The following is a 15,815-nucleotide window of genomic DNA, read 5'->3' on the forward strand; positions in this document are numbered from 1 at the left end:
AAACTTAAACAGGGGAAGTTTAGATTGGATATAAGGAAGAAGTTCTTTACTTTGAGGGTGGTGAGATACTGCAATGGGTTGCCCAGGGAAGTTACGAATGCTCCATCCCTGGCAGTGTTCAAGGCCAGGTTGGACAGAACCTTGGGTGACATGGTTTAGTGTGAGGTGTCCCTGCCCATGGCAGGGGGGTTGGAACTTGATCTTAAGGTCCTTTCCAACCCTAATTATTCTATGATTCTACGATTCTATGACTCGAGAGTGTGTCTCCCATACTGTCCTGCAAAATTCTGCAGAAGCTGGTGGAGTGGAAGGTCAAAGGGGAAAAAATTGCTAACAAATAACATCATTTTGTGTCTTTTTCTTCACTAGAACTTATTGTCGAGGGGTAATGCTACTGCCCTCTCCATATCAGCTGCAACAGTATCCACTAAAATTGGATACAGTGCTTTCCAAATAGGTTCCACCCATCAGAAAGAAGAGAGAAGAAATGTTACAAAGTTCCCCAAGAAGTTCCAGAAATGAAGACCAAAGTTAGATTGGGGTCACAGAGAGGCACTTGTTTTCACATTACTTCCCTTTTCCCAGAAATGCAGATACCTTAAGTTGACAATGATTTATCCATAAAATAACAACAAAAGTTTTCATAACACAAAGACCTTCGTGAACATTAATCACTATATAACTTTCATTCACCGTAAAACCAGGAAACGCCAGTAAACTGGCCTTCCAAATAGAAGTTTTTGACCCCAAAAATCTCGAAAGATGTTAGTAAGACAAAAGATCTGTTTACAAATGTACTTCCAGTTTTTAAACTCTTTACAACCAATTTACTAGCAGCATGAAAACAGAATTTGAATCCTAAAGCACCAGACGTTACATAAAAGTGGATGATTATTTAAATTACCATTTTGTACACTCATAGTTAACTCGTATCTTTTTTCCTAGTCTGACCCTTCAAAAACTTATTCAGCCTTCTGATTAAGATATCAAATACCATTTACAGAATCACTCAATACTGACTTAGTTCATGAAGACTTTGGTTAAAAGCATAATATACAAAGCCGTTCCCTAAAACTGAGAAATACAGGTTTTTATTGATTTTTGGTAAGTAATAGGAGGAGTAAACTTTAAAGCATGCCATGATCATTAACAGGAATACAAAAATAAGCAGAAATCCATAAACATCAATCCAAAATTAAAAGCCAAGAGTGTTATCTAGTTAGCCATGGTAACAAAAGCAAAAGATTCATACCTGCACCTGGAATGATTGCCAGCTTCGTTTCAACTAGACCCATTTTAGCAGAAGAGGCTAAAAACAGAACATAAATGAGTTCTTATTATGATTGATAAGAAAAAACTTAGCAAAATATGTAATAATGACCTACAAGATTGTTGATTTATTACATTTCCTTCATAAAGAACAATAAATCACTTAAAAAGCATTTGTTTATGAAAATCTTTAAATAGATTTAATCTTTGGTAAAAGACCCGACTACTTCCATCAAAGCAAGTTCTGTACCTTGTTAATTTTCACATAGCAAGTAACCAATTTCAGTGAGTAAGAGACTTACTCGCAAAACGTAAAATACTAAAATAAAAAGATTGTTATTATCTGAGATCTCAAAAAGGGGCAGAGTTCTGTATCTGATTATTATTATGAATTCTTTAGCTGACAGAATATTCTCTAAGGGTCAAACAGCTTCATATATCCTACATTACTGGCAACTGTTCGGGAACAAGTTTCCATTTACTTTTCAACAAATGGCTTTACAGTTCTGACAGCTGGATATGTCAAGGTTCCTCTTTTCAAGCGCTGTTGCCACTTTTATAACAGCTTAATGGCTTGTGTAATAATACTCTAACAACTTTTGCTTTTTCCCTGCACCCTGTTTAGATAAAAATCAAATCTCCATCTAGAATACCTCAAATACAGAAGAGAATACTTAAATTACTAAAGTATCAAACCACTATATAACCCTTCCAGCAATGTCAATAAAACAAATGTCATAATAAAATAAAACACGTAACAAAAACAATCCAGCTATCAGTGATAAATTGTTTGAAATTAAACATTAGCAAGTACTTAGATAGGTTTCTGCTAATTCCCTTTAAAATAAGTGGTTAGAAACAACATCAAATACAAAGTAAGTTTTATAAAATTGTTGCCAAAACAAGGATTAGTCAAGCCATCTGCAACACTAACAATCCATGTTCTATAAACAGGATTCAGACCTACCTGCCACTCTTATATCACAGGCTAATGCAAGTTCTAGGCCACCACCTAATGCAGCTCCATCTATTGCAGCAATAGTAGGTACAGGCAGATTAGCTGAAAAAGAAAGTACCTATTAATTTAACACTGGCCTCATAAAGAACATATCTGAAATACCATTTAATTACATTTTATTCAATGTACAGCCATGCTATAGTAAGAAACTCACGTAACTCAGAGGGACAAAAATGTGATTGCTCAGCAACACTTCGGCAAAAATAAAATTACCCTACTTCTACACCACTTTGTGCCTAAATAGGTTTGCAAGCCCTTTCCTCCAGCTTCTGCTGACTTCTGACAAAAATCTGAAGAGTAAACTCTAAAAACATACATAGCAGAGCTAGGCAAAAAATAAAAAAGGAACAGTTTAAAAAGCCACATACACAAACAGTCCCAGTTGAAATACAGATGTCTTAGCATAATCAGCTGTGATGCTAGCATAGCTGGAAGCTCTCTGTGTCTTAATATTCCCAGATGTGGTGTTGTCACCACTATTGCCCCTTTTCTCCAATAAGGCAGCAGCTAACAGCTTAATGGAACTTGGAAAAGTTTTCAGTCTAAGATGCACATGCTGCCAGTACATGTGACAAGCAGCAGAGATCCAGAAGCCTGTGTGACCATGGCAGGTTTGTATTTAATTTATCATCTGTTCTGACTTGGGCAAGTCATTTAAACATTCAGATTAAAGTACTGCTCTTCATCTCCAACAAGTTTAAGTTCTCTTCTTCCCTCTTCACCACAAACTCAAAGAAGTTTGAGGAAAAAGGTATTTTTCACTTGAGAAGTAAACTTTTTTACAGCTTTAATTAGATTTAACATAACATTTACCTCAAGCTATCTGTAGTTTTAAACTACACTCAAACAATATTTCAGTAGTACATTGCTGCTACTTCAAAGATAGTCAAAAGCAATTCATTAGCTGAACACATGGGCTATAGCTTGTTGAAATGTTAAGCCAACTCTTGACAGCAATAGTTGGGTTATTTTTCAGGCGTTAAAAAAAAAATATTTTCTTTGTTTTAAGGTTTCAGCTTCTTAATTTAATGACCAGTTCATTCAGTTGCACTTGGAACTGAAAAAGAAAAAAAACCTGCTGCCAAAATACAAATGAGAATCTGGTGTGAGAGAATGTCCTCTCCTTTTATAATCTAGAAGGGTAATGTGACCAAAAATGATTAATTTAATGCATTAATTACAAATAATAACTTTTTTCTTTAGTGAACTAGTTCTAAATTTAGAAGTTATGCTACCTAGTTTACCTTTTTCCTGACAGATGCACTTCAGGTAACGTAATCACAAAAAAAAACAACAACTAAACCATGACCAACAAGATGTTAATGTACATCAGCATCAATAAATCTGTATACAAACAGATAGTACCTCACTGGGTAACAAAAAAAATATCAAATAAAATGAAAGGCTACTTTCAGGTACAAATCAAAATCCTTTTATGATTAACAACTAATGAAAATCCAACTGTCTTTAAGAAAAGAGGAAAAAATTTGTCAATGTTTTTCACGATTATAACAAATGCTTTAAATCAAAATCCCTTGGGTGCTGGTTTAGATCTTGATTGATTATCTGAAACAATTCCAATGCCAAAAGAGACTACTGATTACTATCTGCAACAATTAAGCACCTGCAGTCACTTAGAAGAGCCCAAGTTAGCAATTATATATTTCCCCACTGTATCAACCCCTTATTCCATACCATTCATGTCATGCTCAGATCTCACATTTTCAATATATCATCACTCTTATCTCATGCATATATATATATACACACACATCCACAGAAAGCATAGGAGACAGAGGAACAGGAATAAAATCTCCTGTTTCTCAATTTACTTTTTCTTAGTTATATGGGAAGACAACATTCATTCCAGCAGGGCCAAGTTGCTGACTGAAACTCATAACCCCGTCACCATAACCAATCTGCCAAACGGTTTTGCAGTCCAAGTTCAAGGCTGATGCAGCTTGTATTTAAAGGAATCTGCCTTTGCCACCAGTAAACGAAAAATAATTTGCCTGAACATGAAGGCATGGTCACTATTAATTGTAGTTTTCAGCAGTTACTGTCTGCATTTATGTTCCATTTCTCAGAGAATAGGTATATGGAGCACAATTTACACAACTTTTGCAGTAGTCCAAGGCAGACTACTTTTCCTACGGTAAGTAACTTCCAAATTCAGCTATGGTACAATTTCAGTAGGCTCTTACATACACAGGATTACAAATCAGTTTGCTTTCAAGAATTACAATCAGCATTCCTATCAAGAAATACTAAAATTCATAATTAAAAGGGAGAAAAAGCAGTTTGATACCATATGTTAGAATAATTGCTTCCTAAGGATATTAATTTTAAAGGATCATCTGAAGTTGACAATGAATGAAAGGCAAAATACAGATTTCTTTGCAATAGCTCTATGCATACCTATCAAAATAATTATGGAAATTAGTTCTTTTAACATGTTCTTGTGAAGCACCAGAAAAAGCAATATAGAAATAAATTAGCAATTGCTCCTGATTGTAAACAGTCTCTAAGTTACTAGAACTTGTTACCAAGGGTAAAGCTTCTTGGAATATTCAAATTTTGTAGCACAAGAGGCACTTGTTCATGTTTATCTGCATAATTTTAATACACAACTGTCAAAACTGTTCAGCTCATAACAAAAACAGAGACAATCCTTGACAAATCATGCCCTGTAGACTTAACTTAGTTGTATGCACTCAAATTTTTAGAACAATAAAGTATGTAAACAGACAGGTTGACCTCCACAATGATTCTACATGGCAAGGCTCATTTGTCATGAATGACTGGGAAAAAAACCAACCTATTTAAAGCTCTGCCAGGAAGCTCAGTGGTTTTATTCTCTAACATTCCACATTTTGTTACACTGAAAACAGATATAAATCTCAGGCAATTGTATTACTAACCATTAGCGCCAGATCTGAAACGGGTTTATCGATGTGCGATCATGAGCTGCATAGCAAAGTCTACAAAAGGAATTGTGAATATATATAAAAGGAACAAAACAAACTAGAGTGTAACTCACACACAGAGAAAAACAGACCATATACACAGATTGTTGCTGTTAGTAGTAGTTAAAAAGACAGACTAAGTAATCAGCAGTGTTAAACTGTAGTTTACAGAACTGCACTTTACTGTGGTACATCAAAGTGTGGACATTAAAATATGAAGTGCACTAAGTAACAAGCCAGTTCATGCAATGAATTCATAAAGGATTACTTCACAGACCTACCGTATTGTAAAACATGCTGCATATTCTGTAGATACACTTCCATTCTGCGCAACAAGTGTCCAAAGAAAAGCCAATACTCATGTTCTAATATAACATCAGTGCTTAATGATATTACAGAAAAGGAAGGTTCTATGTAGAGTAATGAAAAAGAAGGGCGCATTTCAGTATAAACTAGTACTAAGTCAGTGACAGAGCCAGATATAAGACAAAAATGCAGTGCTATATTTGAGATCACAGAAGTAGAAACACAGGTTTGACTAGGTGAAAAGTAGACAACATGACAAGCAGATCAAAATAATTTTTGTGTATTATTTGAGGAATAAGCTATTATGACAGAAGGTGATATCACCTGCATAAAAAGACACTTAATGGCCATTCAAGACATGATACACATGAAGTGACCAAGAGGGAAACTGAAGAACTAAGAAATGAATGGTATGTAAAAAACTTCAATAAGAGAAACTGAACATAGTAACATGACACAGTTAATTAAGTCCAATAAACCCATAAAAGCTCAAAGAAAGTCAGAAGAGTTAGAAAATATGATATGAGCAGTATAAAGAAATGGGCCTGTTTCCTAATCCATAGTAACTGTGCATCTTCATCTGAGGGAGCTGGCGGAGGTCACTGCCGAGCCACTCTCCATCATCTTTGGTTAAGTCATGGGAAACAGGTGAGGTGCCTGAGGATTGGAGGATGACAAATGTCACGCCGGTCTATAAGCAGGGCAAGAAGGAAGACCCGGGTAATTATAGACCGGTCAGCCTTACCTCCATCCCTGGAAAGGTGATGGAACAACTTATTCTTGACACCATCTCAAGACATATCAAGAATGAGGGGGTCATTAAGAGCAGCCAACATGGTTTTACCAAGGGGAAGTCAAGTTTGACCAACCTTATAGCCTTGTATGAGCAAGTAACTAGGTGGATGGATGATAGTAGAGCTGTAGATGTGGTTTTTCTTGATTTCAGTATGGCATTTGATACTGTCTCCCACAGCATCCTCATAGATAAGCTAAGGAAGTGTGGGCTTGATGATCAAGTAGTGACGTGGATCAAGAACTGGTTGGAAGGAAGAAGGCAAAGAGTTGTGGTCAATGGGGCAGAATCTAGCTGGAGGTCTGTGACTAGTGGAGTCCCTCAGGGGTCGGTGCTGGGACCAGTGCTGTTTAGTATTTTCATCAACAACCTGGATGAGGGAACTGAATGTACCCTCAGCAAGTTCGCTGATGATACTACACTGGGAGGAGTGGCTGACACACCAGAGGGCTGCCATTCAGCGAGACCTGGACAGGCTGGAGAGTTGGGTGGAGAGGAACTTGATGAAATTCAACAAGGGCAAGTGTAGAGTCTTGCATCTGGGGAAGAACAACCCCATGTACCAGCACAGGTTGGGGGCTGATCTGCTGGACAGTAGTGAAGGGGAAAGGGACCTGGGGGTCCTGGTGGATAGGAAGATGACCATGAGCCAGCATGTGCCCGTGTGGCCAAGAAGGCCAACGGCATCCTAGGGTGCATTAGAAAGAGTGTGGTTAGTAGGTCAAGGGAGGTTCTCCTCCCCCTCTACTCTGCCTTGGTGAGGCCGCATCTGGAATATTGTGTCCAGTTCTGGGCCCCCCAGTTCAAGAAGGACAGGGAATTGCTTGAAAGAGTCCAGCGCAGAGCTACAAAGACGATTAAGAGAATGGAACATCTCCCTTATGAAGAGATGTACATGACTATTTAATCCTCTAATTCAGTAAAAAAGTTCTTAAAAAAATTACAGATATGTAAGACACTATCTGAGAGGAAATTCATTTACACTTGATACTTTCTTCGTAACTATCTAGCAGCCTTTCTGTATTCCTGCACAACACCTGCAGTATTCCTTCCCATAGCTGGGTATAGAAGCTATCATTAAAGATCTGGAAAACCAACAGTCTTAGGATTCAATTTCTCTTAAAGCAAAAGGTCTGCATTGTTACTGCAGCAACACTTGCACATCATGATTCCCATGAACCAGGAAAGAGAAGTCCTTGGAAGCCCTTTCAATCCCTAATAATGCACAAGTTATATATCATCCTAAGAGATAATTAACTTCTATTTTTGACATACTCTTGCACACACAAAGACAAGTGCTTTCAATTCAGCTAACCACAGCAGTCAGAAGTTGGTATTTAGGAACATTCAAATGAGGTCCCACTTCAAAGTATGTCTTTTCAAGTACTCGATACGAAAGACTAAAATGTCAGTCATCTTAACTGCCATTACTATTCTTCTGTTGCCCTCCTGTACCTGGATAACATTGACAAAAGTCCTTATATTTCATCTTTCTTCTTACTTCAGTGACCTCTGGCAATCTATCTTTGGAAAGAACAATTATTCAGATGTAAATCAGAAGCTAGTCACTACCTCTAGCACCTACTGAACTAGATTCATAAGCTTGATTTGGCTTTAATTACCAACAGACAGCCATTAGTCTTCAGAATTCTTATTTCCCAGTAGTAAAGGAAAAGAAAGTAGTGAGAGTACTCCTCTCAGAAACTGGGTCTCCAACAATACAAAAGAGTTCCCAGAGAATGAAGAAACAGATTGTCCAAGCTATTTATTCCACACATGAATTTCTGATTATTTGACAAGTAAGGTTGCTTAGTGCACAGCTTACTATGACTACCAACTTCAGGGGACATTTGTAGCAGCCCATTTTTCCTTTTGAATAATGGATTTCATAAAACATAAAGCAAGAAGGATGAATAGTTTAAAAATACCTTGCATACTGTATTACATATATTACTGGAGGAAAGTACGCTATAAAAATTAAGGGATTTATAAAAGGTTCCACAATTCATTATCTAACTAAAACAGATTAAGAAAGTGTGGCAAATACCTCCCTACATATGACTGCATGAGAAACCTTTAAATCACGTAACAGTGACCTGCGTCAGTGCCCCTCACAGTAAATGCTTCCTGAACCTCCCATGTTTCAATTTGTGCCCATTGAATCTGGGTCTACTTTCATCTTAACACCCTCACCCCCCTTTAGGTATTTATCCGTATTGATGAGATCACCCCCTGTGCCTTTTCTTCTCCAGGCTCTCTAACAATCCTAGTTCACTCAACTTTTCCCCATAGTACAGACGCTCCAGTCTATTTATCACCTCCACGGCCCTTCACTGCTCTACCTTCAGTAGTTCCACCTCTCTCTTGACCTGGGAAGCCCAGAACTAGGCATGGTACTCCCAAGTGCGGCCTCACCAGTGCTGAATGAAGAGGAAAGATCACCTCCTTCAACCTGCTGGTGACACTTGTCCCATTGCAGCCGAGGACACCATTAATACCCTTTGCTGCAAGGGCACAATGCTGGCTCATGTTCAACCTGCTGTCCACCAAGACCTGCAAGACCCTTTCTGCGAAACCACTTTCCAGATTGTTAGCTCCCAGCATGCACTGGTTGTTTATCCGCAGGTGCAGGACTTTGCACTTTACTTTGTTGAACTTAATGAGGTTCCTGTCAGCCTATTTCTCCAGCTGAGTCCTCCAAATGATGGCACAACCCTCTGGCGCATCAGCCACAACTTTTGCTTTTATATCATCAGCAAATTTGCTGAGACACCATCATCTAGATTATTAATGATGTTGAACAGGACTGGAACCAGTACTAGCCCCTGAGATAGATACTGGTGGCTAGGGACCTCCAAGTAGATTTCATGCTGCTAATTGTTTTCAAAAAATAAAAGGGCATAAACTATGCACTTTGCATGGCAAGTAGAGGCAGCCCCTGGGCAATTATAGTAACTGACATATTCTTTATATTAGGAACATTTTATTCACAAAATTACACTTTCACCTAAGTTCAGTTATGTCATAGGAAATCAGAAAAATAACTGCAACACAATACCATATCTTGGTTTCATCTTTTGTGATCTTTTCCTGAAGAACAATCACAGCATTAAGATGTCATACTAGATTTGTGATGTCAGTCATGTTTCAGGCTTTCCCTTGCCTCGTAAAACCTGTTACCAAGTCAGTGACTAAAACAAGTTTGCTTGCATTTTCAATTGCAAGCACCCTCATAAAAAAAGGCTTTTCTGTAGGAAAAAAAAAAAAAAAAGATAGAAGAACCAAATACTTCAACAAGCATTTTCATCCATTCTGTAACAGAATGAAAACTAACCAACATTACGTAGCAACATTAAAAATGGCTGAGACTGTCAAATCTTCCTATATGAACTTGAAGGCAAAGAAGATAGGTCAAACCATTTTTATTCAAGACAAGTTATTAAATGCTACAAAGCTTTACCTGCCATTACTGCAACAAGAATGAAAAGTGGTTATTCAAAGTAACTTAAATATTTACTTACGTTTCTAAAATACTTCGATCTGCAAAAACATGACCACATTTTTAAGTCTGAATGGTCTACATGCGCATTTAGATGCACACAATTCTTTTCCATATATCTGTTAGTTACAACTGTGAAAGGCTTTTAGCTACCCTCCAATTCCACTGATTGGATGAGGAGATTAATAGACTGTTACTGTTGACAGATTTATTTGAACATTACTATCTGTGCCTTAATACCTTCAAAGTTCAGACAGACAACTGGTTGCAAGAAAGAGCTACATTAAAAAATTATTTCTAGTACTTGTGAAGAAATTCTGCTTTAAATGAAAGTAGTTGCTGCACACTGTACAGTTAAGCAAAAGATATTAGTAAAGTTTATCTTCCCTTTATTATGACAGTAGCTAAAGGGTTTTCTTAAGGCATCTCCCTCAATCCCACTAATTTCACAGTTTCCTCCAGTGTCCACTCACTCTTATGAACGACCTAGAAGAAATATTCTTGAATTAATAAATAAATACCTAACACAGGAATATTATGTTCTTAATTTTAAGATTTTCTATTTGGTAAGTTATTATGGAGAGGTAACAGGACAGTATGTTTTATATTCTTGATAATAGGAACAAAGCCTGAGAACCTAATGGGAATGAAAGAGAGGTACTCTAATCAAACCCTTTAGCTAAAGCCTTCTGTAGCCAACTCTGCCATGATTCTCTTCTTCTACTATATAAAATAGTTTGGATATCTCTTCAGTGGTACACTTCAGTTAGATAAACAGATTTTTCAGTTTCTTCATATTTACTAGTGTTTCTTTTTGTAGTTGTACTCTGCCCTCAGTAAAACAATAATGAAGTAAAACCTAAATGATAGAATCTACTTTCTGTGAAAATTCAGAAAAGCTTTAGATGATAGAAGAAAACTGAAATTATTTCTTACATTTCCTATGCTCACTAAGTACATTTAAGAACTTATTACACACACAAATAGCACAGCACGTATTCAAGCACTGAATTCACAAAACAAAAGGACAGAACCATAGAATGGTTTGGGTTGGAAAGGACATTAAGATCATCTAATTCCAACCCCTGCCATGGGCAGGGACGCCTCACACTAGACCATGTCGCCCAAGGCTCTGTCCAGCCTGGCCTTGAACACTGCCAGGGATGGAGCATTTGCCACTTCTTTGGGCAACCCATTCCAGTGCCTCACCACCCTAACAGGAAAGAACTTCTTCCTTATAGTTAACCTGAACTTCCCCATTTAAACCCATTACCCCTTGTCCTATTGCTACAGTCGGTGATGAAGTCCCTCTCCAACATCCTTGTAGGCACCCTTCAGATACTGGAAGGCTGCTATGAGGTCTCCACACAGACTTCTCTTCTCCAGGCTAAACAGCCCCAACTTCCTCAGCCTGTGTTCATAAGAGAGGTGCTCCAGTCCCCTGATCATCCTCGTGGCCCTTCTCTGGATTTGTTCCAAAGGCTCCATGTCACTCTTATGTTGCGGAGACCAGAACTGCACACAGTGGGGTCTCATGAGAGCAGAGTAGAGGGACAGATCACCTCCTTCGACCTGCTGGTCATGCTCCTTTTGATACAGGCCAGGATACAGTTGGCTTTCTGGGCTGCGAGTGTACACTGAAGCCGGCTCATGTTAATTTTCTCATCTACCAACACCCCTAAGTCCTTCTCCGCAAGGCTGCTCAGAATCTCTTCTCCCCCCAGCCTGTAGTTGTGCCTGGGATTGCCTCGACCCAGCTGTAGGACCTTGCATTTGGCTTGGTTGAACTTCATGAGGTTGGCATTGACCACCTTTCAAGCTTGTCAAGGTCCCTCCGGATGGCATCCCCTTCCCTCCAGCATTATCAACTGAACCATACAGTTTAGTGTCACTGGCAAACTTGCTGAGGGTGGGCTTGATCATCAACACATCACTGACAAAGTTTAACAGCATCAGTCCCAATGCTAATCCCTAAGGGACACCACTCATTACCTGTTTCCACCTGGATATTGAGCTGTTGACTGCAACTCTTCGTGTGCGGCCATCCAAACAGTTCTTTATCCACCGAGTGGTCCATCCATCAAATTGATGTCTCTCCAATTTAGAGACAAGGATGTCGTGTGGGACAGTGTCGAACACTTTGCACAAGTCCAGGTAGATGACATCAACTGCTCTACCCCCGTCCATCAGTTCTGTAGCCCCATCACAGAAGGCCACCAAATTGGTCAGGCAGGATTTCCCATTAGTGAAGCCATGCTGGCTGTCACCAACTATCTTCTTATTTTTGATGTACCTTAGCATGGTTTACAGGAGAATCTGCTCCATGATCCTGCCAGGCACAGAAGTGAGACTGGCTGGTCTGTAGTTCCCTGGGTCTTCCATATTCCTCTTCTTGACTATGGGGGTTATATTTCCCTTTTTCCAGTCACTGGAAACTTTACCTGACTGCCATGATTTTTCAAATACGATGTACAGTGGCTTAGCAACTTAATTTGCCACCTTCTTCAGGACCCACGGATGGGTTTCAAAAGGTCTCATGGGCTTGTGCACGTTCAGGTTCTCAAGATGCTCTCGAACCAGATCCTCTCCCACAGTGGGCCTAAGGTCTTCATTCTCACTGTCCCTGCATCTATCTCCCAAGGTTTGAACTGTGTGGCTAGAGCACTTGCCAGAGAAAACTGAGGCAGAGAAGTCACTGAGAACCGCAGCCTTCTCCAAATCCAAGGTAGCCAGTGCTCCAGTTTCCTTCTGGAGAAGGCCTTCATTATCCCTAGTCTGCCAAGGAGAAATCATTTCAGTCACAGTTTTACATTCTACTTCTATGTAAGTTGATTCTTTCTTAGAGAGCATGCAAAATAAAATTCAAACAACAGCACAACCATAATCTCTAAAAGCAGTGCATACCTAAGCAAAAGCTGTGTTCAGTACAAGAGTTCAACATCCTATTCTGAAGTCAAAGTCTAATGTTGGGCGCAAGCAATGAGCCTAGGATTTCTTCAATAGAAGAGCAACATAATATTTTCAGTACCATGCCAGGAGTTTCTACCCTTTGAATACCAATTTGTTCTAGGAACTGAGGCAGAGACTTGAAGCAAGGAAAGCAAAAGCTAACAAACTATTCCTCCTCATTCAGAGGTTGAAACACACAATTTCAAACTTGCACATGGCAAGGAAAGGGTAGAGTTTCACAGTGCATCAAACATGCACAATATAGCTCCCTAGACAAGGAACAGAAGCCTTGGATATGAAGTCATACTGGAGGCTGGTTTTAACAATGTGCAAACTGGCTATGTTCTTATCAATAAACCATTTCAGTTAGCAGCACCCTCCTTTCGGTACAGTTTCTTCTTGTGTGAAGAAAATTAAAGAGCCATGTCCAGAGCACGGCCTCTCTTCCTTATAGAGCAGCATTTGGAATTACTATCAGAAGGAAAACTGAACTACAGCTGGAGCTATGTCAATCTTTTTCAAGGCTGTACAGCAGTGCCAGAGATCAAAGCTATGAATCGGCAATGCAAAGGCACCTCCTTCCCTAATTTTCAGCTCTATAAGGAAGGACTGTCATCTCATCCTAATATTCCAGTCCTCCATTTCTCATCATTTTTAATAACAGTTTTTAGAAAGTTACCATTATGGGGGAAAAAAGTGTATTAACAATTGTGGAAGCAATGCTGTCATATAAATAGCTAATAAACGTCTTGGTAGAGAAGTTTTATGTTGCATTCATTGCTTCTATAATGGTACAGAGCTTAGCATTGTGTTTTTTAATTAAAAACAATCCAATGCAATTTGACAAAGCCCATAACTTCAGCTCTGCAAAGACAGTACTGTCTATTTAGGAAACAGACAATACTTAGTCAAAGGGTATCTTAAATTAATTCAATGTTAAGAGAAGCAGTAAATCCACAATTGGAAAACAATCAAGAGCTCAGTAACCACTCAGAATGCTAGGAGTCTTGGACTGTGTTAGCTACGCTCTACACTTAACTGAACAGGCAACATAACGCATCAAGAGAAACACTGTGCAAAATCTCCCTTTCACAGTGTCAGCAAGGTAGGGCAACCACGATGCCTAACAATGGCTGCTAAGCATGGCACTGCTATCTGTATTTCCTTCCTCAGATATGATAACTACCTGTGATATTCCATTCAGCTTCCCAGTGAAGGCTTTTAGAAGTTAAAGCCTGTATCTGCTCTTCCCTGAGAGAATACCACAACTCTTCCCGCTGGATTTCCAAACTAGAGCACTCCATCACTGCTGCCCAGATTTACCTCCAGCACACACAGGAAGATTTGGCCAATGTTACATAAGCAGTCACTACTTAGAGTAGTAATCAGGTCTGGAGTGTTCATTACTAAATCAGGATTTTTAGTGTTAACCAAAGGTTCACAGGAACTCAAATAGTAAAATAAGGCACTGCTCTGACCTCAATGATGATCGATTCTTGCCTGGTTTTCAGACTTTACGATCAGAAGGTGAGCTGGTAGTTAGCAGACTGGAAATCAAATGAGACTTATATAATCCTTATCTCACTCTCAGGACCTCTTGAGATCAAGTTTTGAAAGCCTGCATTCAAAACCAAAATGTAGCACATCATGTAGCACAACCTAAGAATTTCCAAGGATGTGTGATCTTGTATAGTCAAAAAGGAAATTTTTAGAGAGGAGACTGTTCTCCCAAATGATGAATAAGAGCACTCTCTTAGGTAAATCAAAAGTTTGGTGTTGACTGATAGAAACCACAATGACAGAAAATTGCTAAGGAAGAAAAAAAAAAAAATCTGTAAATAGAAAATTGTACCTGCTTTCAAAAAAATAAAGGGCACACAATTAGAAATAAATGCAAGTAACTGACCACAAGGTGCTTTCATTCAAGATGCTCACTCAAACTGGACTATGTCAAAACTAATCATATCTGTGAAAATTATGTCTAAAAACAAATTACTAAATATCACTACTTATTAAAGTTGCATCAGAACTTATGACTCAAAATCCAATCAGATGTCTTAAACAAAGAAATCTTCAATTTTTTTTCCTCATTTGTGGGATTCAGGTACTTGCGCTATATTCTTCGGAACAGCTTTGCTAACCAATGGTGTTTCTCACATATTAGAGATTGGAGCCAAAAACTGCTCCGAGTAATTACAAGTTGTTGTAGTTTTTGCCGAGCTCAAATTCTTTGTGCAGCTTCACTTTTTCTTTCTGTCAAACAAGGTTTTTTCTACAGGAAAGTGGTTTATACTGCATTTCGCTTTATACCTGGCCTCAGTTTGTCTTCCAACTGAAATCCCAACCGATGACGTATACAATAGCAGTATCACAGCCTAGACCCCCATAGCCAGCATTAAGAACATGGACTTAATGGGAGTCATACCATAAATTACATGCTGAAGATCTAATCCACAATGATGGCTCCTCCATCCCACCCTCAACTATCAAAAATAAGGTTTCTGGTAGTCAGTAACATGTGATTTTGTTCAGTCAAGACTGTTTTGTTGTGCATTGCTGCAAGATGTCTATTACTGCTTTTCTCTCCCAGTTTTTCAGGGGGTAAAGCCAACTCTTCATCAGAGATGAAGAACCTCAAGTAGAATATAGTAATGGACAAGTAGTCTTATAATTCCTACTACTGAAAGAAAAACCAAACCCTACAACAAAAACAAACAAACAAACAAACAAAAAAACGCCCCAATTTTGGTATAATTTCAGCAAAAGCAACCACTGCTAAAAATAGAGGCTGTTTTGATTTTTCCCGCCCTCAACTTAAAGCTCTAAGTACTGCAACCAATGGCTCAATACCAATTTTTTCAGCTCTTTTTTTAAGCACTTATTTTTATACCGAGTGATATTTACTGCAGTCTTAATACTTCACCCAAATTTAGCAAGAAGTTATAAATTAATCCCATAAAAATAAGTGCAGTATGCTTTTAATTTCCAGAAAATTCTCTCCTGTAGCTGTATTCC

At 38.6% G+C, this 15,815-nt stretch overlaps 1 protein-coding gene across 3 annotated transcripts in view; it reads right to left on the reverse strand.

Annotated features, from left to right (window-relative positions):
* The window catches only part of AUH (AU RNA binding methylglutaconyl-CoA hydratase), a 119,440-nt gene that overhangs the window by 67,669 nt on the left and 35,956 nt on the right, over positions 1-15,815 (reverse strand). For 2 of the 3 annotated variants that reach the window (XM_061456361.1, XM_061456360.1), the window contains 2 exons: positions 2,237-2,329; positions 1,253-1,309 (listed from right to left, as the gene is read on the reverse strand). The exons of the other annotated variant lie outside the window; for it this stretch is intronic. In XM_061456361.1, the coding sequence (XP_061312345.1) occupies positions 1,253-1,309; positions 2,237-2,329 (150 nt within the window). The remainder of the gene's footprint in view (positions 1-1,252; positions 1,310-2,236; positions 2,330-15,815) is intronic. 3 annotated transcript variants of the gene reach the window in all.

This window comes from Pezoporus flaviventris, unplaced genomic scaffold (genome assembly GCF_033815535.1).
Source record: "Pezoporus flaviventris isolate CSIRO_AGI_PZ_B2104156 unplaced genomic scaffold, CSIRO_AGI_Pfla_v1 ptg000022l, whole genome shotgun sequence".
Taxonomy (NCBI): Eukaryota; Metazoa; Chordata; class Aves; order Psittaciformes; family Psittacidae; genus Pezoporus; species Pezoporus flaviventris.